Raw genomic sequence first — 25,219 nt, 5'->3', positions numbered from 1 at the left:
ATATATATATATATATAGTTAAATTTTATGAGGATGGTATAATACACCAGTGATCATATTTAAACATCACAACAGACCAATAAAAATTACTTACACTAGGCATTTTTTTTAACTTTGCATTGAAGTTTTTAAAATTTTGTGAGGAATTTTGAGATAATATTATATATAAAATAATATAATTAAACAACTCCTACCGTAGAAACTATTTTATACTTTGGATTTCAAAGGTCTTATTAACATTTATTACATAAATAATTAGGTGTAATTAATTTTTTTAATTATTAATATTATAAATAATATAAATAAAAACTTAAATATTATTAAAAAAATTAAAATTATTCATTGAAACGCTCTCAGAATAGATTATACATCTGCTTTAATAATATATATAAATATATTTGGTGTAGTGCACCAATTACATTTCGTTTGGTTTCAGAACTAGATTATTCTCTACTTCTCTCCTATCATAGCATAACACATGTCTTCATATCATGTTCTTAATTTTTTATGTTGTGATTAAATGACACATATCAGGTTGTAACAAAAGAAAACAAAAGAATATATAATCTAGTTATTGTAGTTGTGATGACTACGTGGTGCACCACCATATAGGCTTAGGGGGTTTAGGGTCTAGGGTCCAGGCTGGAATTTAGTCACGTGATGTATATGTCTCGTTTCCCGCCATAAAATGGAGTCCATTTGGTGTTGGTCGACATCGGCTCGGATTCACCGGAGCACCATCTCCGACGTTTATCTCTCGATCTCGATCTCGGTCTCTATTTCTTATCTCTCATCCCCTCTGGATCGATCTTCGAAGCTTTACTTCATGCTTAATTAGTTGTTTTTTATTTTCTTTAAATTTTTCTTGCTGAAATGGATGCTTGATTTTGGTGTGCTTTGATGAGATTGGACTAGTTTAATTGTTGATTCTTATTGTTTGTTGGAACTGGAGGATGATTTTGTGTGGTTGAAGTTTTGGAGTTGTGTTTTAGTTCTAAATTTCTCTATCATTAGTCTTTTTGTTCTTGTCATTCTGTTGATCCATGGCCTTTTTTTTACTCCTTTTCTATGTTAGATTTTGTTTTCTTTTTGTTCTTTTTTTTTTTTCCTTTAAATCCTTGTTGTCATGAGATGAATTCATGTATTGTGAAGTGAAATACTCATAAAGTATTGTAGTGCATTGAGTTGCTGCTCGGAGAGAAAAAGGAGTTTAATTTGCAAGCATTTGAGAATATTCAAGGTTAACAGTTTTATTTAATATTTCAATCAGATTGCAGTTTTAGATCTGGGTAAATAGTCCAGAATGTATTGTATTATCTTAGTAGTTGAGATCTGCTGAAAAAAGTTTGGTTTTTGTTGCTTAATTCTGAAGTTAGAAAAGCTAGTTGTTTTATCAAGACAAATGATCTGAATGTTTTATGTGGTGGTGTTTTTCAGGTATGGCATCATCTGATAAGCCTGAAGTACTTGCAAGTAAAGTGAAGGAGCAAGAGCATAAGGAGGGAGACAAGGGTGGAATCATTGAAAAAGTTAAAGAATTCATCCATGAAGTAGAAGAGAAGGTTGAGGAGTTAATACTTGGAAAACCAACTGTAGAGGTCACTGGAATCCACATTTCCCAGATTAGTCTGGAAAAGGTTGAGATTGTTGTGGACATACTTGTCACAAATCCCACTCCATTGCCAATTCCTTTGACTGATATCAATTATTCAGTTGAGAGTGATGGAAGGAAGCTTGTTTCTGGATTGATTCCTGATGCAGGAACAATCCATGGACATGGTTCAGAAACTGTCAAAATTCCTGTGACTTTGATCTTTAATGACATCAAGAACATTCTTCTTGATATCAGGCCTGGAAGCATCATCCCTTACAAACTCAAGGTTGAGTTTATTGTGGATATACCCATTTTTGGAAAACTGACCCTGCCACTAGAGAAGACAGGTGAGATTCCCATTCCATGCAAACCTGATATTGATTTAGTGAAGATAAGTTTTGATAAGTTCACTTTTGAGGAAACAGTTGCCACACTTCACCTGAAATTAGAGAACAAAAATGACTTTGAACTTGGACTGACTGGTTTGGACTGTGAAATCTGGCTTTCTGATATGAACATTGGATCTGTGGAGCTGAAGAAATCTGAAAAAATTGAAAAGCATGGAACTGGTACTATTGAGATTCCAATTTCATTTAGGCCTAAGGACTTTGGTAATTCCCTTTGGAATATGATTAGTGGAAAAGGTATTGGTTATACTCTGAAGGGGTATTTGTATGTGGATTCACCATTTGGTCCAATGAAGTTGCCTATTGGCAAGGTGGGTGCAACCATTTGTGAGAATCAAAAACATGGATGATGCTAAGTTTCAAACCAGTCTTCTCAATGAAATTCAGGATGATGTATGTATATTAACTCCTATTTACTTCATGAATAATTTTAAAACTGATCAATTTATTTATATCTTATTCATTAGTTCTTTTTTATCTGTGCAGGATCTTTGAGCTAGCTAGGATCTCAGGCCCCCTTATGCCCATGCAAACAATAATATTTTTTATTGTGTATCTGTATTGCAGTTTGTGATGTGCTTTTGCATGCTTTTGTGTCTTATGTTCTCTATGTATGATCAGAGTAATGTGTCATGTGATTCTGGTTTTTCTACTTCAGTTGCATTTTGAACTTCTTGGAGACCTACTCAATAAAGTTCTGCATCAGTTGTTTCCTGATTCATTTGTGGAATTGAACATCAAGCCTTGCCTTTATTCATTAAATGGTTGAGACTGTTATACAGGTGAACAAGATGTGATCATCATCAAATGCAGACACTTAATTTTTCAGGGAGACTCAAATTCTCAGCTTCATCTTATGGTTCTTGTTTCATAATCAATTAATTCTTCAAGTAAAGCATTATATATTAATTGGTTTTGAATTCATTTTATTCTATTTATTGTCTATGCCTATAATTCAGTGACTGATGATTTTGAAGTTGTCTCTTCAGATATTTGAGACTGAAACTAATGAGCATTATGGATTGGAGAGAGCAAATGAGACAAACAGGTACTGCTTCAAAGATTAGAGCAGCAGTTGATGCTGACACATTGATGCTGTGGAGATACCAAAGATGTATCAGTTTCTACTTTCTACTTAAAAATGAAAAATTGCCATCCAGATTTGACCGTTGAAGTCTTATCAATGGACAGTAATGTCTTAGCTGATGAGCTTGTGACTCATGCATGTGGACACCACCATGAACTATGTTTATTTCATGAGGGTTTAGATCCTAGTACGTTGACCAATCTTTTACCATCACAAATTATAGCTATTTTTTTATTGTCTTTTGTGATTTGTTCTATTTGATTCCTTTGGGCCGGGTTACCCACCCAAGCCCGAAGGCCAGCCCAAAAAATAAAAAAAGTTTGATCAAATATATAAGGCCTAATGTCCCGACCTTGGATAAAAAAAAGAAGCCCATTTTAAAAACAGGAGATGTATAGTTTTCATTATTAAAAATTCAGCCCGGCCTGAATTATAAAATATAATTATCAACAAATAATACTTATATATAATGGTTTGAATTCCCATTGATTGTTTTTTAATTAGTTTTTTTATATATTTATATAATATATATTTATTGTTGATTACCATTGATTAATTATAATGGTTTGAATTTTAGTTGTTGTAATTGAATAAGTATTTGCATTTGATATTTTAATTTTTAAGTGTTTTATAAAATAATATTTGGTCATATTCACATATTAATATTATTGTTAATTTTTTTATAACTTATATATTATTTAATGAAAAACCTAAATTTGGGCTGGCTTGGGGGCCTTAATTAGAGGTTATTAAATTTGGACGGGTTTTGGTAAAAATTAAGGCTCAGATTTTTGGACCGGGCCGGATTTGGACAAACTTAAAATTTAGTAATTAGCCTGGCCCAAATCCGGCCCGGCCCGACCCATGGATAGGTCTACTAGTACGTCTGTGGTCTTATCCTTGATTTTGGCGATTAGTATCAGTAGCTGTCAATCCTCATTCTTTGATGGTTCTAAGCTATGGTGTATCTCATTAAAAAAAAAATTTGTTAAAAAAAATATAAAATAAAATGTGTGCAAGCCACCGAGGAAGGGAAGAGCTGAATTGGGATTCAAATTCGTCATTTTAACCAGGGAACATCTTATGCAAGACCTTATGAAAAGTGTTTGGTCATATATAATTAAAAATGTGATGGATTTCAAAATTATAAAAAGTATAAGAAAATACTCACTCCAGAAAAAATTATAGGTTTGGTGTGTATGTAAATATTTTATTAATTAAAGATTAAAAATATTTTTTATTTATATATTTTGAATTTTGAATTTTAATTTTTATCATTGTACTATATATATATATATATATATATATATATATAAAGATGAATCATCTGAGAACGTCGAACGTTGCTCTCAACCGTTGGATTTTAATCCAATGGTTAAGTATTGTTTCATGTACAATATTACTGTGTTTATTAACAGTGGCACAGTGAAAAGTGCTCTCAATCGTTGGATTGAAATCAAACAGTTGAGCACTGTTTCAAGCACATGATTACTGTGCTTATAAATAGTAACACAGTAAAAAAAAAATGATGCACAGTAATTTGATCTGAACCGTTAATCAATTTCTGCACAGTAACTAAACAAATCTGAACTGTCCGACCCTATTTCTACTATTTATAATATTATTGTGCTTAGAAATAGTAACACAGTAAAAAGTGGGATGTACAGTAATTTGATCTTTCTTAAAAGAAGAGAATACTTATGCAATAACAAGATCCACAACATGTAATATGATAGAAGTTAGACTTGGTAAATAACTCTATTTGATCCATAATTATTGTAAGTAAAAACATATTTTTGGTTTTTGTTGGTTTTTTAGTTTTTATGGGTTTTTTAAAATTAAACTCCTTTTTACCATGGACATTCTCATGTCGGCTCGTTCAACCTTACCGTCTTAGAGTGTACTAACCTTTCCCTGTCTGCGGTACTAGGCCACTCTTGTAGAGTCTCCAGTTTCCAAAGCCTGAGTGTTCCACTTTGCATAATTACTTAGAAGAGTAATTTTTTGAGATCATCATGATTATCTTTTAATATATAAGAGTTCATCTTTCCAACTTTCAGAGTTCAGACTTACCTCCATACTCCTTTTCCCCTAAACGGACCTCCTGTCCTTCAGACGGGTACTGTTTGGTGTTCTCCAGTTTGTCTTACTCTTAGATTAGTTAGAAAAACTCTTTTTACATAAAAGATCCATTTTTCAAGCTCAAAATATTTTTCAAAGATCTTTACAAAACTCATTTTTTAGATTTTTAGATATGGGTTCATGGATCAAATAAAAGCTATACTACCAAGGTAAAACTTACTATCTACATGTTGGGGACCTTGTTAAGGGTTTTACCCCTGCATGGTAAACATTACCTTGAGGTTTTCGAGGAAGGTTACTGTATCTCTGATACCACTAGATCCTACAGCCGGGGTTGCGCCAGCTCCTAGACGGAGGTGAGGATGTTGGGGATGCCGTTCAACTTACTCCGGGGTTCATTCGGGGTGAAGTAACGGTTAATGCGGAATCTTACGGAAAGAGTTTAGAGAGAAGAGAGCATGAGAGCTAGAAAGAGACAATAGATGTATTCACAAATAAGGGACTTCTTTATTGCATAACTTAGGATGGGTGGATACAAGGGAAGGGATGAGATGATGTTATCCTTAGGAGGAGGAGATGTGTGTTCGGGATATGGATATGAATATGAATCTCCTCCCTTACAACCCAAGGGTGCCTTATATAGGCTCCAAGTCCTAACTATTTATGACAAGACTCAAACCAAACTTAACTATAGCTTACAAGACACATACCTAATTGTCATGTAGCTAACATGACACTTACCAAACCCATTAAGTACAAGCATGCTCTTCAACAGTAAGACTACTGTTGCTACAGTTACAAACCTATTTTACACACTAAAAAAAAACAAACACCGACTCCTTTACATAATAAAAATAAACAACACTGCTTTAGTCCACCAAAAGATGTCGGAGACCTTCTTAGTAGAGATTTCCTAGCCTTCCATCATGTTGGCTAAGTTTTCTTCAGCAATGTCTTCTAGTCCTTCAGGAGAGTCAGCTGGACTTGGTACCATTAAAATATCTGCAGGAATGCTTAGTGTTGAATAATCTCCAAAACGATATTCTCTTGCCCATGAACAGACTTGCTTCATGTGAGATTCAGTAGCTGGCATCTGTAAAATAAGACTTGGAAAAGGACAGTACATAGGGAACATGTACTGGTCAACATATACCTTCATGATCTTTGTTTCCAGCACCATTTGACATCTTTGGTTGTCAGCAATTGTGGGGTAAGTTCTCTTCCAATCAGTGGAGATTGCACATGCTCACCATAGCTTCATTTGTCTTTTAATATGTCCTGGAATGATCATATCTTCCAGTCGAATAGGATTTATCCTTTCTTGCTCAGGTTTATGATGGCGAAGGAGAGTAATCTTGATATGATGTCTTGCTTCATCAGGATAACCTTCATCATAGCAAGGAGGGATTGAGTTTAGTTCTAAATTGACATACCCGTCAATATGTGATCCAAGAGCTTTGAAGAACTTGTGTAGAAGATGTATCAGTTGCCAGTATTCATTCAGGAAGCTTGCTTGCTCTGGACTTGTAAGCATTATTCTGCACAGGTATCCATGTTTGAAGAGGTTGATAGCTTTTATCTGAACACCACTGATTTCTTGATCATGCCATTGGGATATGTCTAAGGAGCATTTAACTGCAGTGAATCCTTCTTCACATTGGCATCCAGAATCCTTGTGGGCTATTTCTCTGAGAACATTTCCTGCTATTGCAAATCCTGCCGGAAGAATTTCTTCTTTTGCAAGTTGCCTCAGTATTTCTTGTTCAGAGATGAATTGGTTATACTGAGTTGCCATTACTTTCTTGAAAATGAGCTATTTAACTTCTGCTATTGGTTCTGGGAACAGTTCAAATTTCTCTGTTCTTTGTTTTCTTTCTTCAATAAGAACTGTCTTCATTTCTTCAGCTTCTTTTGTAATTTGTTGGAGTTGGGCTTTGATCAGAATGATTTCTTCATTTCTGTTGGACATTTCTGCTTCTAATACTTTAATTTTCTTTTCTTGTTCTACCATGTAGTTAAGTGTTTGAGGTTTTAAAGAAAATTTTATATTGGATGATTCTGGTAAGGGCAGATGAGGTGGAGTTTGGATTTTTTCATTTGTCTGATGAAAATATTTTGCTAGGGAATGGAACAAGGAGATAAGAGTTTTTGGGTCGTGTTTATTGTCCCAAAGGTTGTCAAGAATTATTTGTTGAGGAAGATTGAGGTTGGCTTGTGTTCTAAATTTCAGAGTAGAATTCAAAGGAAAGATTGGGATGTTCAATTGAGGTTCAAAGGAAGAAGGTTGGTTATAGAAATTTTTTCCTGCCATATCTGCAAAAAATAAACTTGTTAGCTAAATAGAGTTTCATGTTTTTGCATGTGTTGGAGATATAATCTTTCATGCTTTTAGCATGTATTGGGGTATAAAGATAGCCAGGTTTTCACCATAAAAAGAGACGCGTATGGACCTACTGTTTTTGTAGCCACAGCTCTTTTTATTCGGATGAACAAACCTTTGTTTGTTTATTTCCTTTTAGGACTTGGTTACATAGTTCCCACAATTAAAGAAAACGCAAATGAACCTGCTGGCTTTGCAGTCACAGTTTTCTCCAATGCGAATGGACAAACTATGGGGTAATATTTGAATTACATTTTTCCCAAAGAGATAGGAATAACGGAGATTCAGTTGGTTGTGATGTTTCTAGTCCTAAATTTAGGGAAGGAGATGAACAAAAATTAAATTCTTTTTGTAAAGATGAATAATGCATTATTTCTTGTTGTTTTAAATATTCATTAATTTCCCTTTGCTTTATATTATCTTGGATTTCTTTTATTTCTTTTTCTATTTTTGTAATCCTCTAAGACATTGTTAATTTTTTCTCTTTTATTTCATTATTTTCTCCATTGAATCTTCTTTTTCTTTTAGTAATTAAGTCTATGTTGTTTTGTAGAGAATCTACTATTTTACTTCTTGAATGAGTTATTGGATATTTAAAGATTATTTTATCTTTAAATTCTTTTAAGTCTTTAATCATTTTTTCTAATTCTAATGTGTTTTCCTTATTTACTTTCTTCTTAGTCATGTTATAATATTTTCTGTTAATTCCTCAATTTCTTGAATGATTATACCTTTTCCCTTATTTTGTTCTTTTTTATTTTTTAATTGTTCTTTTAAATCTTCTATTTCTTCTTCAAGAGTTTTAATGCTTTTTAATAATTGATTAATTATTTCTTTATCTTGACTATATTTATTATTTGATCTTTCTATTTCTTTTTCTTCAAAAGTAAAATCACATAAATCAGATACACATTTTCTACATAATGATAACTCACATTTTGAGCACGTTACTCTATGTTTTGTTATATGGAACTTATAACATTTATCACATTTTGTTTTATAATTAACCTTAAATGGTTCAAATTTATGTTCACATTTTTCAAAATTTTCAGTTTGATTGTATTGTTCTAATAGATACTTTGGATTTATATCTAGGTTGTAAGTTTGTTTATTCATTTTATTTTATTCATAACAAATATTTATAGAATCATATTCATTTTTTAATCTTGATCTATAATTCCATAATCTATTTTGTTCTTTTAAATATTCATCTTGGTGAAATTCTTTATATTTTATTTGTGTAGGTTTCCAGATGGATTTTCCATTTTCATCTTTTTCTTTTGATTTGAATTTTACTTCTATTAATGATTCTGCTTGATGGTTGATTTGATCTCTTAGAGTTATATATCTTTTAACTCCTTTTAACCACATACATTGTTTTGCTTTTAATTCTTCTTTTAAGCTTCTATTTTCTTTTATTGTATATTTAATTGAGTTTCTTATTAAATCATCAATTAAATTTATATCTGTTGAATCTATTAATCCTTTCCTACAGCCGGGGTTGCGCCAGCTCCTAGACGGAGATGAGGATGTTGGGGATGCCGTTCAACTTACTCCGGGGTTCATTCGGGGGTGAAGTAAGGGTTAATGCGGAAGCTTACGGAAAGAGTTTAGAGAGAAGAGAGCATGAGAGCTAGAAAGAGACAAGAGATGTATTCACAAATAAGGGACTTCTTTATTGCATAACTTAGGATGGGTGGATACAAGGGAAGGGATGAGATGATGTTATCCTTAGGAGGAGGAGATGTGTGTTCGGGATATGGATATGAATATGAATCTCCTCCCTTACAACCCAAGGGTGCCTTATATAGGCTCCAAGTCCTAACTATTTGTGACAAGACTCAAACCAAACTTAACTATAGCTTACAAGACACATGCCTAATTGTCATGTAGCTAACATGACACTTACCAAACCCATTAAGTACAAGCATGCTCTTCAACAGTAAGACTACTGTTGCTACAGTTACAAACCTATTTTACACACTAAAAAAAACAAACACCGACTCCTTTACATAATAAAAATAAACAACACTGCTTCAGTCCACCAAAAGATGAGCAATAGTTATGTCTTCATGTGAAGGGAATAGAGAATCTTCTGAGTCGTTTGGTAAATGACCATTAGGAATACCCAAAGGAAGTTCGTTGTCTTGATCCTCAATTATTGGAAGATAGCTTGAAGAATAGTCTCCCATGTGTTGAAGTGAGATGGTTGCATTTATGTCCTTGAAGTGTTGAACTGCTGCATGTTTATTATATTTGAGGTTTGCAAATGGAATGTCTATAGGAAGTACCTCTTTTCTTGAATAAACTTTCATAGTGGAATCTTCCATTGCCAAGGGATGATAATAAGATTGTCTGATACTGATGAAGGTGAATGCTCGCCATAAGGAAAGTTGTTCAGTGACTGGAGTAGGGAATGACTGCATTTCTTTTGTGAATACGTCAGTTGGAATATGTAGTTGATATGGAACAGACTTCATGAACAATTCCATAGTGATTTGATGTCTTGCATTTTCTAAGTATCCTTCTTCATAGCCTGATGGAATTGACTTGATTGAGAGATTGAGGACTGCAGGCAGTTTTAGCTTCTTGAATATTTTTGACAGTAGATATGAAAGTTTCCAGTGCTTCTGTAAGAACTTGATTTGTTTTGGCCTTGTAAGTATCAGTCTGCTGATCATGCCATATTGTAGTAGCCTTTCAATACTGAATGATATCCCTTTTATGTCATGGTCAATCCAGGAAGATAGGTCAAAAGATGCTTTGACAATGAAGAAGCTTTTTTCACATTGACAGTCTTGATGGCGATGTGCTGAATCTTGGTAAAGATCAACGGAGAGTGCCATACCATGAGGATGTACATTATCTTTGGCCATTTCTCGGAGAAGTAATTGAGTCTGGACAAAATCTTCATAGGCTGTTTTGAGAACTTTCTGTAGAATTACTTGTTGTACATCTTGGATAACTGGAGGGAATCTTTCAAGAGTTTCTTCTTTTTGTTTCTGATTTTGAATCATATACTGAGATATTTCTTTGTAGTCTTCAGCTACCTTTTGGAGCTTTTTGTTGAGTTCTTCAATTTCTTTTTTCTTAACCTCAATTTCAGTTTCTAGTAATTTTATTGTTCGGTCTTGGGCAATAAAGTGTTCAACGGCTGGTGGAGAATAAACTTTTGTTTGGGGTTGATGTGATGTAGAGTTGTATGGGATAATGTGGCTTGGTTTTGCATTTTGGTCTTGGAAATACTGACTAAGGTTCTTCATGGATTGGAGATATTGGGTATTGTTTCTATTATTCCAAAGATTGTCAAGAAGAGTTTGTTGTTCATGGTCCAAGATATTAGTAGTACGGAATTTATGTTTTTGTGGGATAGTTGAGAATTGAAGGGTAGGAAAAGGGTTTCCTTGTGCTGAAGGAACTTTAGACATCTGCAAAACAGAATCCTGTTAGTTTTATAAATTTTTATATTTTATATTTTGTATTTTTGGATGATGGTGATCCAGACTCCCACCATAGCAAGAACGCGAATGGACCTGCTGGTTTTTGCAGCCACAGTCTTACTATGCGGATGGACAAGTCTTTTGTGTTCAATTAAGTTTGTTTTCTTGTATAATCCTACTTAATTGATCTGCTATAATATTATCTTTTCTTTTAATATGTTCAATAATAACATGAAATCCATTTCCGACTATATAATCTATGAATGTTAACCATCGGTTTGTAGATAATTTATTTTTTGACTTTTTATGATAAAAAGATACAATAGCTTGACAGTCAGTTCTTAATAGAAATTCTTTACTTTCTATAACAAATAATTTAAATTTTTCCATAGCTTTAATACATGCTAAGATTTCTGCATCTGTACTTGTTACTTTAGTATTGTAAGTTCCACTGTCATATCTGCTTATTTTTTCTTCATTTTTTGTTGATTCCTTTTTTGGTCTAAATTTTAAAACAGCTCCCCAACCACCTATACGACCATCTAATTCAATTATTAAGTATGAATTTAATGGTGGTAATTCTAAAGGTTTTATGTTGCTTACAATTTGTTTGATTTTTTGAACAAGTTTAATGTCTTCATTGTTGAATTTCCTTTCACCATTTTGTTTTGTTTTATTATATAATGGTCCAGCCAATTTACTTAAATTTGGTATGAAGTTTCTTGCATAGTTTAATTTTCCTAAGAATGATTGAATTTGTTTTAATCCTTCCAATTTATCTGGCATTTCTAAAATACTGCTTGCTATATGTTTCTGTAATTCTATTTCTCCTTTTCCAATAATTACTCCTAGAAATTCTATTTTTCTGCACCCAATTTTCATCTTCTTTTCAGATAATACTAGACCATGTTGTTTGCATTTATGAAAAAATATTTTTAAATGATTGATATGCTCCTTTATATTATTGCTAAATACTAAGATATCATCAATATAAGTGACAATAAATGAATCGTTTCTGAATATATTATCCATTTTTCTTTGAAAGATTTGAGGAGCATTTTTTAATCCAAATGGCATAACTTTCCATTCATAATGCCCATTATGTGTTACAAATGCTGTCCATTTTCTACTTTATGGTTCTAATTTAACTTGCCAAAAACCACTTTTTAAATCAAATTTACTATAAATGTTTGTTCCTTTGATTTTGTTTACTAATGCTTCTTTATTTGGTAATGGATATCTGTCATCTTCTGTATTATCATTTAGTCTTTTATAATTGAATACCATTCTGCTTTTTCCTCTAATTATTTCACTATGTTTATTTACTATAAATGCTCTAGTTCTATGAGGACTTTTGGTTGGTTCTATTATGTTTAAATCCATTAGTTCTTTTATATGTTTATTGAATTCTTCTTGTTCATATGGGGTTGCCTTTGTTACTGGACAGGTTATTCTGATATCTGGATTTATTATTTCTAATTTACAGTTCTCATTTGTTCTGTTTATGTTTTTAATTGGATTTTCTCCTATAGTTCCATCTTTCTTTAGATCTTCTAATATAGGTTCAATTTTATCTTTTAAAGGAGTTATCTGATTTAATTCAATATAATTTATTACTTCAATTTCTTCATCTAATGGGATGTCAATTTCTGATAGATATGCTAAAGATTGTACTGTTGTTGTTGTTTCTAAATGATTTACTTTATTAAATAGCATTACCTTTTCTTCTTGAATAAATATTCCTCATGTTTGATTTTTTATAAAATTCATGCATAATAAAAATTTTATAGAATTTTCATTTGTTATTGGTTTAATCCAAGTATATGGTAAATTATATTTTTGATTATTTAATATGATTGAGCAATCTATTAATTTTTCATTTAAAATTAATTGATTTCCAAAGGCATCATTTACTAATGCTTTTTGTGTTGTTAGTTCTTTATATTTTGATGGAACAATATTTTCTGTTATATAAGTTTTACTTGCTCCTGTGTCAATTATTCCTTTTTCTGAAATTTTAAATCCATCTTTAAATTCTAAGATAAAATCAATATTAAGTAAATTGTTATCTTTATAATAAATGGTCATTGCACTTTCTGTTTCTATTAAATTTTTATTTTTTCCATAGGTCATTGTATTATTTTGACTTTGTTTTTTATTTTCTAATTGTTTTTGTAATTTTTTAATTTCGTCTTCTAGGTTTTTGATTCTTTTCAGAAATTAGTTTATTATTTCTTTATACATCATATTGTTTTATAAGGATTTTCTGTTTCTTCTAGAAAGAAATTTGGTCCTTCATTTCCATCAAAAATACTACATACATCACTATCATTTTCACTATCATTACTAGCTATACTTACTATATCAATTTCATCATGCATTTCTAGATTTTGATACATATTTAATCTTTCTTTATTTACTTGTGAATTTTTACATTCTTTTGCATAATGTCCTTCTATTCCACATAAATAACATTTACATTTTCCTGGTGGTTTATGTGTTTTAAATTTTTTAACATGATTCGGTTTAGGTCTTCCTTTTTTAAAGTATTGGCTTCTTTTTAATCCTTTTTGTTTTTTCCATTCATTATTCAGGGCTGGTACATATATTTTACTACAATAACTGTAATTTGATATTTGTCTGTTTGCTTCAGCTTCTAAACATTTATCTTTTAAATAATTAAATGTAAACATTATTGCTGGCCCTATTCCAGTTAAATTTTCATGTCCTTTTTCAATCCAATTTTTTAAAATAATATCTCCTAAAGGTTTAGGGAGCTTATTAAACCATTTTTTAGTTAATTCATTATTTGTGAATGCTCTTCCTGTTTTAGCTGCTAATGTTATGTATGCTTGACTAAATTGAACAATTTCACCAAAGTTTTGAATTTGGAGTCTTTCTAAATCTCTAGCTGCCATATCTTGTAATAGTGTATCTCCTCTAGATGGATTAGTTCCTAATATGATTTGTCTAATTTGTCCTGTTACATTATATGGGTTATCAGCCATTTGTACCATATATTGATATTCTTCTGAATAATTAATTTTTCAACTATTTAGTAAATCTCTTGCAGTAGTTCCTAAAAGATTTTCAATAAAATTTGTTGTTCCTATTGAGTCTAATGTATGGGGTATTCTTTCTAATGTATTTATGGCATCTGATTCCCATCTATCTATTAATTCGGGCCATTTTTGAGGATGGACTGTACTTAGTACTAACATGCTTCCTTCATTATTTTGTTTAGGCATTGTTTTTATAACTTCTAAAGGATCTGGTTTTCCTTTATATGTTTTAAAATTTTCTTCATAGTAATTGGTTGAATTGAAATTATGTTGTGATGGAAATTGTAAAGGTTGTGTTGTTCTGCTAGTTCTTTCAATTGTTGTTGGTGTTACTATTGTTCTAGTATTTGAACTTTCTGCTCTTTGATTATCTGAAATATTACTTGCTCTTGATTCAACATTCATCATTATTTCTTCTATATTAATTTCTTCTAATTGTTTTATCATTTCTTGATATTCTTCATCTTATTAATTTCTTCCATTATGTAGTTTTCTTCTGTTTGTATTTTTGTTGGATAGTTATATTTATCATATCTGCATTTTATTAAAAATTTTATATCATCAATATCTTCTGGTAATTCTTCAAAATCAATTGTCCAGTCATATCCTGGATATATTTTTTCTATTATTTCTTCCATTTTTATATCCATTTTTAGTTTTTATGTTTATGATTCTATTAAACTTTCTATTATTTCTTTAATAACTTGTATTGATACTTTTAATACCATTAATATTTTAGTTATTATTTTTATCTCTTGATGGATATTCTTTTTAGTTTTCATTTTAAAATATTTAGATTTCTTATTATTACCATGATATTTATCATAATTAATATTATTATTGTAATACATATTGTTTGTATTATAATTATTTTTTCCAATATTTCTTTTAGAATTTGATTCATTGATGTTTTAATTTAATTCAATGATTTACGATTTCTTTCTTTTTGATATTTTGTTGATATTGTTGATTTGATATTTTGTTGTTGATTTAATTGTTTCTTGTTGATTTAATTTGTTTTTAAATTTTAGATGAAATACGGTTTGCAGAAAATATAATCTACTTCTATTTTGCAGTAAAATAAAATTTACTTCTAAATAAGAGAATTCTTAAGAGAAGAGAATACTTATGCAATAACAAGATCCACAACATGTAATATAATAGAAGTTAGACTTGGTAAATAACTCTATTTGATCCATAATTATTGTAAGTAAAAACATGTTTTTGGTTTTTGTTGGTTTTTTAGTTTTTATGGGTTTTTTTAAAATTAAACTCCTTTTCACCATGGACATTCTCATGTCGGCTCGTTCAACCTTACCGTCTTAGAGTGTACTAACCTTTCCCTGCTCATGTACTAGGTCACTCTTGTAGAGTCTCCAGCTTTCCAAAAGCCCTCGAGTGTTCCACTTTGCATAATTACTTAGAAGAGTAATTTTTTGAGATCATCATGATTATCTTTTAATATATAAGAGTTCATCTTTCCAACTTTCAGAGTTCAGACTTACCTCCACACTCCTTTTCCCCTAAACGGACCTCCTGTCCTTCAGACGGGTACTGTTTGGTGTTCTCCAGTTTGTCTTACTCTTAGATTAGTTAGAAAAACTCTTTTTACATAAAAGATCCATTTTTCAAGCTCAAAATATTTTTCAAAGATCTTTACAAAACTCATTTTTTAGATTTTTAGATATGGGTTCATGGATCAAATAAAAGCTATACTACCAAGGTAAAACTTACTATCTACATGTTGGGGACCTTGTTAAGGGTTTTACCCCTGCATGGTAAACATTACCTTGAGGTTTTCGAGGAAGGTTACTGTATCTCTGATACCACTAGATCCTACAGCCGGGGTTGCGCCAGCTCCTAGACGGAGGTGAGGATGTTGGGGATGCCGTTCAACTTACTCCGGGGTTCATTCGGGGTGAAGTAACGGTTAATGCGGAATCTTACGGAAAGAGTTTAGAGAGAAGAGAGCATGAGAGCTAGAAAGAGACAATAGATGTATTCACAAATAAGGGACTTCTTTATTGCATAACTTAGGATGGGTGGATACAAGGGAAGGGATGAGATGATGTTATCCTTAGGAGGAGGAGATGTGTGTTCGGGATATGGATATGAATATGAATCTCCTCCCTTACAACCCAAGGGTGCCTTATATAGGCTCCAAGTCCTAACTATTTATGACAAGACTCAAACCAAACTTAACTATAGCTTACAAGACACATACCTAATTGTCATGTAGCTAACATGACACTTACCAAACCCATTAAGTACAAGCATGCTCTTCAACAGTAAGACTACTGTTGCTACAGTTACAAACCTATTGGTCAGTAAAACACTAACATATATTTAAATAAATAAATTAAGATAACTCTAACATATTTTACTACTAATAAGATATAATTGGTCAGTAAAACACAGAGAAAAGGACTTCAAGGTCCCTGGCAAGTTTTGAAAAGAGTCAAAGACTCACTCATATATATATATAAAAAATTCCTTTGGATTTTTCTTAAATTGGATTGCTTTTTGTGGAGATTTTTATTTTTCGTAATGTGGTGGTAGAATAAGCTAATTAGATGTGAATGCATTCCAATCAATTGGGTCAGCTCCTCTACCAGTGGATTGGCATGCATTCTCGTCATTTTGGATTAAGGTGTCGAATTGAGATTGTGATAAGGGCTGTTTGGTATGTGGAAAAGTAACAATTTTACAAGAGAAAGTAAACTTGTAAAAGACTTTCGCATGTTTGGTTTTAATATGAACTATATAAAGTAACGGTCTTCTTGCAATTATTTTCCCTTTCACTAGGAAAAATGATTCATAGGAGAGAGGGTGTGAAAAAGATTACATACTTCTGTGAAATATTAGTTGAGTGAAATTCTGATATTACCTTTATTTAAATAATTTTTTTCTTTCTCTTTTCTTGGCTTAGAAACCCCTAGAGCAAAACTCCTTCGTTTTCCTTTTCTTTCCAAAACTCAAGGGCAAAAGAGATCACTCATTAGATTTTTATTTTATTTTTTTATTTACTTATTTTATTATTTTTTATTAAATTTTTATATTTTTGGAACTAGATTTTTGCTTTTTCCATGGTTTCAATGAATTCATTTGATATTACAAGGGTTTGGTGATGGGATTTTTACTTTTTTTTTTATATATTTTTTAAAATTTTATTAACTAGAGTAATCTAGGGTAAAATTGAGAATGCATATAACTTTACATAGAAACCTATTTATACCAAACGAAGGATTTAACTTTACATAGAAACCTATTTATACCAAACGAAGGATTTAACTTTACATGCATTTCAATTACAATTTTTATTATATATACTAAACATTGTTTTGTTACTTTGCATGAAAAGTAATTGTAGGGAAAGACTTTACAGTGAAAGACTTTACAGAAAAAGTCTTTCTCTGCAAAATACCAAACGGGTCCTTGGGTGGAAGGGGTGGTTAGCAAGAGATAGTCGGTGGTGCTGGCGATGATGATGACGAGATGGTCTCTGGGTTTCTGGAGGTGACAAATTAGAATGGGAAGATGCGAGTGATGAAAGAAGGGTTCTTGATGAGGAGGTGGCAAAGAAAAGCATCCAGTGATGGAGGGAAAAGGAATGCTGGAGCAGAAGGGAAGAGACAAAAATATAATTTTATAAAAAAATGTTGGAAAAACTAGAGTACTTGGCAAAACAAAATTCGTCACTGTACAAGTGTGTTACTAGCTAGTAGCTACTATACATGTTTACTTTACATAGCCATTTTAAAGGCCGTGTAACCCTCTCTACATTTGTTTTTTGAGAAATATGGCTTTCATTGCGAGAGTGTTTAGGACCGTGTACTTTTTTATAATCAATATGACTTGCAACACAAGTGTGTTGAGGCCCAAGTATCTCTATATATATTGCAAAATTATACACGAAAAATTCTTTTTTAGCCCTCTCTACAGCCTTATGTCTCTTATCACTAGGAGATCTTTCTCCACTAGCAGGTTTTTTCGGAAAACTCCATCTATTCTGGTGTGATTGCAGATGAGCCTATATTTCTTGATTTCAATAGGACTCATTACGAGCGTTGTTTCTATCTACTATTATCTAAAAATAATCAAGTTATTAATGACTGGGCGAAACCAAGAAATAACTTTTTAAACAAGTACAAGTTTTCTTTTTATGGACTAAAACAGGATCTCAAGTAAGTTATAATAAAATCAATCAATCACATATATATAAGACAAGATTTTAACAAGAAATGCCTCTCAAATTGATAGGTTAAAAAACCATAAAAACCATAAGCAACTAAAAATTTTATTATATAAACAATGGAATTATAATTGTTATGTAGAGCTACTTTCAAGAATTAACCATATAAAATCTGAGCTACTTTCAAGAATTTACCATTATATAATCCTATTATGTTTTTTAAGTCCACCTACTCCCACCCCACTAAATGGGACAAACTGAACAAAAAAATGATTTTTGTAAATTGAATTACCTGAGATTTATTGGGAAGCTAAATTTTTTAAAACCCGTGTGTGGTCAGTGGTCACATACAATTTTCATAGGGATTTTGGAATTCTCACATATAAAATATATATTCCATGTGCATGTCACATTCTACCGTTTCCTCACCGGCAAAGACGAATATATATATATATATAAAATACAAAATTTTAATTAAAAATAAAATAAAATATTTATTACAAAACAAATTACTTATCAATTTAAAAATGTATATGGTGGCAACATATAAAATTAGTAAATTGCCAACCACCAAATAGTCTATGGGTATACGGGTTGCCGATAGAGCTCTTCATCAAATGGTGAGAGTTCAATTTTTAACTGAGGGCACATTTATGAGAGATGTGAATGGTAGTTGTGTGCAAGTGATCTCAGCATCCATATATGTGCGGGTTCCGCCCCTATTTGCTACACCGAGACTTATACATGCTCCATTGCTCCTTCCCTGACGGTTTAGCAGAGCTTTTGGGCTATCTATTTGTTTTGTAAAAAAAAAAAAATTTAATTAGTAAATTACCTAATAAAATGAAATAAAATAAAATAAATCGGAAATTAGGCTGCATATGAATGGAACATCTTAATCCAACGGTTCCGATCAAGCAACGTGGCACCGACTAAAACACCCAGCGTACGCACGCGCCTTCCATGATTGCTTGCTCTCTCGCGTGCCCCCTCATTAAAACTAACCAAAAATAAAAACGAGAAAAATCACTCCTTTGATCTTCGTCTGCATCGCCGCTGCGTCTCGCTAGCTAGTGAGAACTCTCTCTACCTCTCTTTCGATCTTGATCTTGATCTTGATCTCAATCGGAAATTAGTATCGTTTGTCTTTGATCTCATACCTTGTGGATAGATCATTGAAGGTTTGGTTCTTTTGGAATTTTATTTTTATATATATTGATTTTTTTTTGGCTGAAATGGAAGCATGGTTTTGGTGTGATTTGATGAGATGGATTTAGTTTGTTGATTGTTGTTATGTATTGGATTGAAACATTTCTGTTGTTTGATTGTTGTGGGGTGATTTAGATCCTTTTTGTGCTGTCATTAGTCTTTTCTTGTCGATTTTTCCATGTATTTTTTTTATTGTTATTATGTTAGATTTTATTTGATTGTTTCCTTTTTGGTATAGAATGCATTTTTGAACCTGTAAACTTTGATGATCATGAAGATGTAGATTTTTGGCTTTGATTGAGGATTTGCTTTGTTGAGGTTTGACACTAGAAAAGGATTGATCTGCATTTCATTTGAAGTTGATGCTTAAAAGCCCTTCTTTTCATCCACTGTTCATCCTTAAAGGTTGCTTCTGGTCTCTATTTAACATTTTGTGGATGTTGCATGTTTTATGTCGGTCATTGGGTAAATCCAGAATGCGTGATCTCAGTTGTTGATTTTTGGGCAAAGTTTGGCTTTTGTTGCTGAAAACCTTTTTATGTATAGTTGAGTTTTGAGAAATTTTGGGAAAGGAAAAGAATAGATCTGTTATACATGGAGATTTTCATGATCAAGTGAGAGTAATTTGTCATGCATTTCAGGCTGAAGGTTAAAAGTTATAGCTTTGTTTTCCTTTTAGTTCATCTGTGAAAGTTGCTACTGACCATTGTTTGGGTTGTGGTGCATGTTGCATGTTTTATGCTGATCATTACTGTAAATGCAGAATGTATGATGTCCATTGTTGATCTGTTTGGAACTAGTTGGGTGTTTTGCTTCTTTTGAGATTGTATTGTGGAAATGTGAAGCATACACTTGAAGCTGAAAAAGCGAATCCTTTTATTAAACAAATGATCTGAATATTCTATGTTGTGTTTTTCAGGTATGGCATCATCTGATAATCCTGAAGTTGTTGAAAGAGAAGTGAAGGAGAAAGAGCACAAGGAGGAAGAGAAGGATGAAGAGAAGGGTGGATTCATTGAAAAAGTCAAGGACTTCATCCATGACATAGGAGAGAAGATTGAGGGGGCTATTGGCTTTGGAAAACCAACTGCGGATGTCTCCGGAGTCCACATTCCACATATCAGTCTGGAGAAGGTTGATATTGTTGTAGACGTACTGATCTCAAACCCAAATCCGTTGCCAATTCCTTTGTGTGACATCAATTATTTAATTGAGAGTGATGGAAGGAAGCTTGTGTCTGGGATGATTCCTGATGCAGGAACCATCCATGCACATGGTTCAGAAACTGTCAAAATTCCAGTGACTTTGATCTTTGATGACATCAAAAAAACATATCATGATATCAAGCCTGGGAGCATCATCCCTTACAAAATCAAGGTTGATCTTCTTGTAGATGTGCCCATTTTTGGAAGGCTTACCCTGCCACTAGAGAAGACCGGTGAGATACCCATCCCATACAAGCCAGATGTTGATCTTGAGAAGATACACTTTGATAAGTTCTCTTTTGAAGAAACGGTAGCCACCCTCCATCTGAAATTAGAGAATAAAAATGACTTTGACCTTGGACTGAATGTTTTGGAATATGAAATCTGGCTTTCTGATGTGAGCGTTGGATCTGGTGAGATGAACAAATCTACAAAAATTGAAAAGCAAGGAATAACTAAGATGGAGATTCCAATCACATTTAGGCCTAAGGACTTTGGTTCTGCCCTTTGGGATATGATTAGGGGAAGAGGTACTGGTTATACAATCAAGGGACATATAGATGCGGATACTCCATTCGGGTCAATGAAGTTGCCAATTAGCAAGGAGGGTGGGACCACGCGCCTCAAGAAAAATAGGGATGATGATGATGATGATGATGATGAGGTATGCTAACTCCCAGTTCTTTATGATATGTTAGTTTTATGGAATAAAACAATGATATTAATAATCAACTTGCTATAGATACATGCAGAATGTGTTTTTATGTTTCATGCAAGACTTGCTTCAGTCTTTGTAACATATTAGTGCCAGTTTTTACTTTGAGATGTATTTATGGATTTGAGGGACGTGTTTTATTCATGACAGCGTCAGCTATGTTGTTCTGACCCCATCTATTGCATTTGTTGATAGATGAGGATGCCATGATCAATTTTAAGTATTCATGGTTTGGAATCTGAATTATACAAAACTTGTTCTTCTACATGATTAATGAATATTCTTGAAGAAATGAGTTTGATATGCCTGTTACTTGATAAAGGCTGTTAGATGGTTTGGGATCAGAACATTGATTTGGGTTGGAATTGGAAGCCCTTTATAGCTTTGGTATACAACTACGGTGAAATCTTATATATAATAAATTTGGTAGCAACTAGCAAGAGGGAGATGGAACTGTATTAGGTCAAGAATCTTTGAAAGAATGAGAATGTTTTCATGTATATTTGTTTTGTGTTTGATCAAATCATCTAACAATGGTTAGATCAAATTTTCTTTTATTTTTCCCATATGATTAATTTAAGAATATTTTAATAAACAGCATACCACAATACAAGTGCTGATCAGCAAATGATATATTTTTCTTTTGGACGCAGAATGCCTTAATGTTCTTTGCTTGTGGAAAGCTAATAATATGTGCAGATAGGCTTTATTCTGTTTATTAAAAAATTTTACCTCACTGCCAATTTTAAAACTGATTTTCTTATCCTTTAATTCTTTTATCTGTGCAGGAATGATGAACTACCATCAGGTCTTTGGTTTGCTGCCTGTTGATTTTAATAGTGAAGCGATCTACCTTGTGAACAATAATATGTTAGTATGTCTGTACTAGAGTCTGTGAAATGCTTTTGTGTGCTTCTGTCATCTGTTCTGAGAGCTACTTTTATTATGTTCTCATCTATATATGACCAGAACAATATGAATTATGCTTCTCGTCTTATACTTGAGTTGCATTAAGGTTGAAGTATCATTGGACTTATGCAATCAATTTCCGATCAGTTGTTTTCCAACTCATTTATTTGGTTAAGACCGCCTGCTGTTTGTGGTGTTGTATAAGTTCTTGAATGGTTGAGACTACTATACTCAGCTTGGCAGACCCTAATAATGATGTGATCCTCAACATTATAGACTCTTAAATTTTTCTTTATTTAACAGGATGATATTTTCAACTATGTCAAGACAAGGTGGAGTCTCTTGCAGCTTAAAATTCAGAGCTTCATCTTCTGCTTCTTGCTTCAGAATCAACTCCAAGTAAAGTTTCACCTCGATAACTTTTTATCTTTGTTAATTGACTTTGAGTTCTTCATTTTTCAAGTGGTTTTCAATTATTTGCAGATTTTGATTAGTTTTGTGAATATCACTCTAAAATGCTGAACTTAATTAGCATTATGGAGAGCATATGACATAAATTAGTGCCATCATGTTTCTGCTGATGTTTTTGAAGTGCAACAACCAGCATTACTAGAAAACCTTAACAGTGTTGTAAATAGCATTTAGGTATTGACAGATATGGATCATGCCCTAATTCATTGAATTAAACCCTGACATAAAAGTGTAGATTAGTCCCTCTGTTTTAATGAAAGCCCAAAGAGACCCCAAGTTCTCGGGAACGATAATTAAGTCGAGCTATTCAATATAACAATCGAATTATTCGGTTTCACAGGTTTGGGTTTTTTTGAAAGTTTCTAGTGTTCTCCAGGTTTTTTGGGGGAAAAAATTTAGTTAGGTTTTAGCTCCTCAAATGTCATAGATTTGCAATTATATGTAAATTTATATTTCTGATACTTTAAGAGCTAATAGACCTTTTATTCCATGAAGATAAAATAAAAAAAAAACCAAATGTTTTAAAAAGCTTTGATTTGGACCGACCAACTTTAGATTGAAAAGTAGAATAATATTTTCACTAGTCCAGGTTCAAAGATCAGTTAAATGTATCATGTAGTCATTAATGGAAATATGGTATAAAGAACTATACATGACACATATTGCTAGCACTTCAAATATTAAAGGTATTAAAATGAATGTTAATGTATTTGTTTTGATACAATTATAAAATATTGACTTTTTTTCCTCAATTTAATTGACTTGAATTTATAATGATGTGAATTAATAAATAATTAACCAATCAAGCAAATAAATAAAACTATATATACACACACAATATGTTCTATGCGGACCTTCGTAGACGGACGCAAAGTGTTCTCTAAAAATAAGAGAAAATAAAGAAGAGAAAGACGGAGACAAAGGTGAAAAGAGAGAGTCGTCGGCAGGTGCATTGATGTTATTAATTTTGGTTAGCCCTGTTGATGAGTGCTGTTCATTACAATGTATATATTGTTGGATTCAAATTTAACAGGTGTTATTTGTCTGTAAAATTTTTATCTATAGACATCCACAGAAGACTGACCCTTATATATATTTATTTACAAAAAATCAAGCAAGCAATTAGCAATCCATGATTAACAAATGGAAAACAGTGGATGGTGGCTGGGGAGGTCAACAAGGTTGAAACTTGAAAGCATTACTTTAAAAAGGCATGTGAGGACAATTTCTAACCATTAAAGATTGTCATCAAATTCAATGCATTCTTTACTATAATTCATACTATGCAAACAGTATATATATTTTTATTTTTATTTTTATATAATATCTAGTACATGTAAAGTTGGCATTTATATATATATATATGAATAAATGTTATATAATACTGAAATCCAGATCTCTGAGACTGTCCCATGACCAGTGGTTAGCACACTTGTCCAAATGAAAAGTACAATAAATATAATGAGGAATCCCAGAAGAACAAGTTGCAATTTTGCATGGCTCTCAGATCTCCAGCTTCATTGTGTGCCACTCTTCAACTTGGATTTTAATTCTCCTTTTTCATTTTTTTATTGGAAAATTTTATTTATTTTTAAATCCTTTAGCTTGTGCTTAGTCTCAGGTAGTTTTTATAATTTTAATTATATCAGCCAAACTATATACTTCGAAGTTAATTTTCACCAATTAAATCAACCACTAGTTTTATTGAACGGTTGAGTTGGGAAAGAAATGAAATCTTAACTTTTAGTTGGGTATATTTGTGATGATTTTATTCTGCTTTTTTTTAATGAATTGATAGATGTAATGTGAATCCAACAAGTAATAATAATAATAATAATAATAATAATAAAAAAGTGTGATATATATATATATATATATATATATATATATATATATATTCAGAAATACATGATTTAATTTACAAAAATTGATACTTCAAAACTAATGGTGTATAATTAAGGTGTTTATCAAGGGCAAATTACATAGTTTGCCCCTTCATCAAAAAAACAATTTGTGTATAATTAAAATGTTTATTAATACAGACAAGAATAAATAAATAACATAAAAATTGTAAAGTAAAAGCACCATATTGAACATTTTCAAAGTGGAAAGACCATATTAAACTATAATGCAGAGACTATAAGTGCTAACAAGGTCTTAGATCCATCATTATTTTTTTAATTAAAAAATTAAAATAAAATAATGCATCTTATTGTCTAATATTGTGTGCCATTCTTTAACTTGGAAGCTGGAACCCAATTCTCCTTTTGTTTTTAGTTTTGTTTATTTATTTATTTATTATTATTTTCCCAACTGGCATTGCCAATAGTGCTATGACAATGGATATGCTTGATATTATTAAACATGATATTTTAATAATCTCACATTATTTAATTTTTTGTTTTGTTCTATCTGTTTAGGTTTAAGCTCATTTAGCATGGTATTAATGGAATTAATTGTTTGGTA

The 25,219-nt window shown here is 31.8% G+C and overlaps 2 protein-coding genes across 4 annotated transcripts; both read left to right on the top strand.

Moving 5' to 3' along the window:
- The first annotated feature begins 680 nt into the window (after window positions 1-680).
- Window positions 681-2,714, top strand: LOC120260767 (desiccation-related protein At2g46140-like). The gene is made up of 3 exons (XM_039268328.1): window positions 681-772; window positions 1,438-2,394; window positions 2,488-2,714. The coding sequence occupies exon 2, from the start codon at window positions 1,440-1,442 to the stop codon at window positions 2,349-2,351; it is 912 nt and encodes a 303-aa protein (XP_039124262.1). The 5' UTR covers window positions 681-772; window positions 1,438-1,439; the 3' UTR covers window positions 2,352-2,394; window positions 2,488-2,714.
- A 16,504-nt stretch (window positions 2,715-19,218) lies between these two features.
- Window positions 19,219-22,448, top strand: LOC120261680. Of its 3 annotated transcripts, XM_039269659.1 has the most exons (3): window positions 19,253-19,425; window positions 20,373-21,322; window positions 22,162-22,448. In XM_039269659.1, exons 2-3 carry the CDS (start codon window positions 20,375-20,377, stop codon window positions 22,165-22,167), a joined length of 954 nt encoding a protein of 317 aa, XP_039125593.1. In that variant the 5' UTR covers window positions 19,253-19,425; window positions 20,373-20,374; the 3' UTR covers window positions 22,168-22,448. The 3 variants fall into 3 exon arrangements, with proteins under 3 accessions (XP_039125592.1, XP_039125591.1, XP_039125593.1); XM_039269658.1 differs by lacking the exon at window positions 22,162-22,448 and having other exon boundaries at window positions 19,219-19,317; window positions 20,373-21,331; XM_039269657.1 differs by lacking the exon at window positions 22,162-22,448 and having other exon boundaries at window positions 19,252-19,425; window positions 20,373-21,331.
- Window positions 22,449-25,219: the final 2,771 nt, after the last annotated feature.

Source organism: Dioscorea cayenensis, chromosome 5 (genome assembly GCF_009730915.1).
Source record: "Dioscorea cayenensis subsp. rotundata cultivar TDr96_F1 chromosome 5, TDr96_F1_v2_PseudoChromosome.rev07_lg8_w22 25.fasta, whole genome shotgun sequence".
NCBI classification, from domain to species: domain Eukaryota; kingdom Viridiplantae; phylum Streptophyta; class Magnoliopsida; order Dioscoreales; family Dioscoreaceae; genus Dioscorea; species Dioscorea cayenensis.
This window is presented reverse-complemented; position numbering and strand designations above follow the sequence as displayed.

Excerpts from the sequence above, each read along its gene's own strand:
- LOC120260767 (XM_039268328.1), top strand. The coding sequence starts at position 1,440 with ATGGCATCATCTGATAAGCCTGAAGTACTTGCAAGTAAAGTGAAGGAG.
- LOC120261680 (XM_039269658.1), top strand. The coding sequence starts at position 20,375 with ATGGCATCATCTGATAATCCTGAAGTTGTTGAAAGAGAAGTGAAGGAG.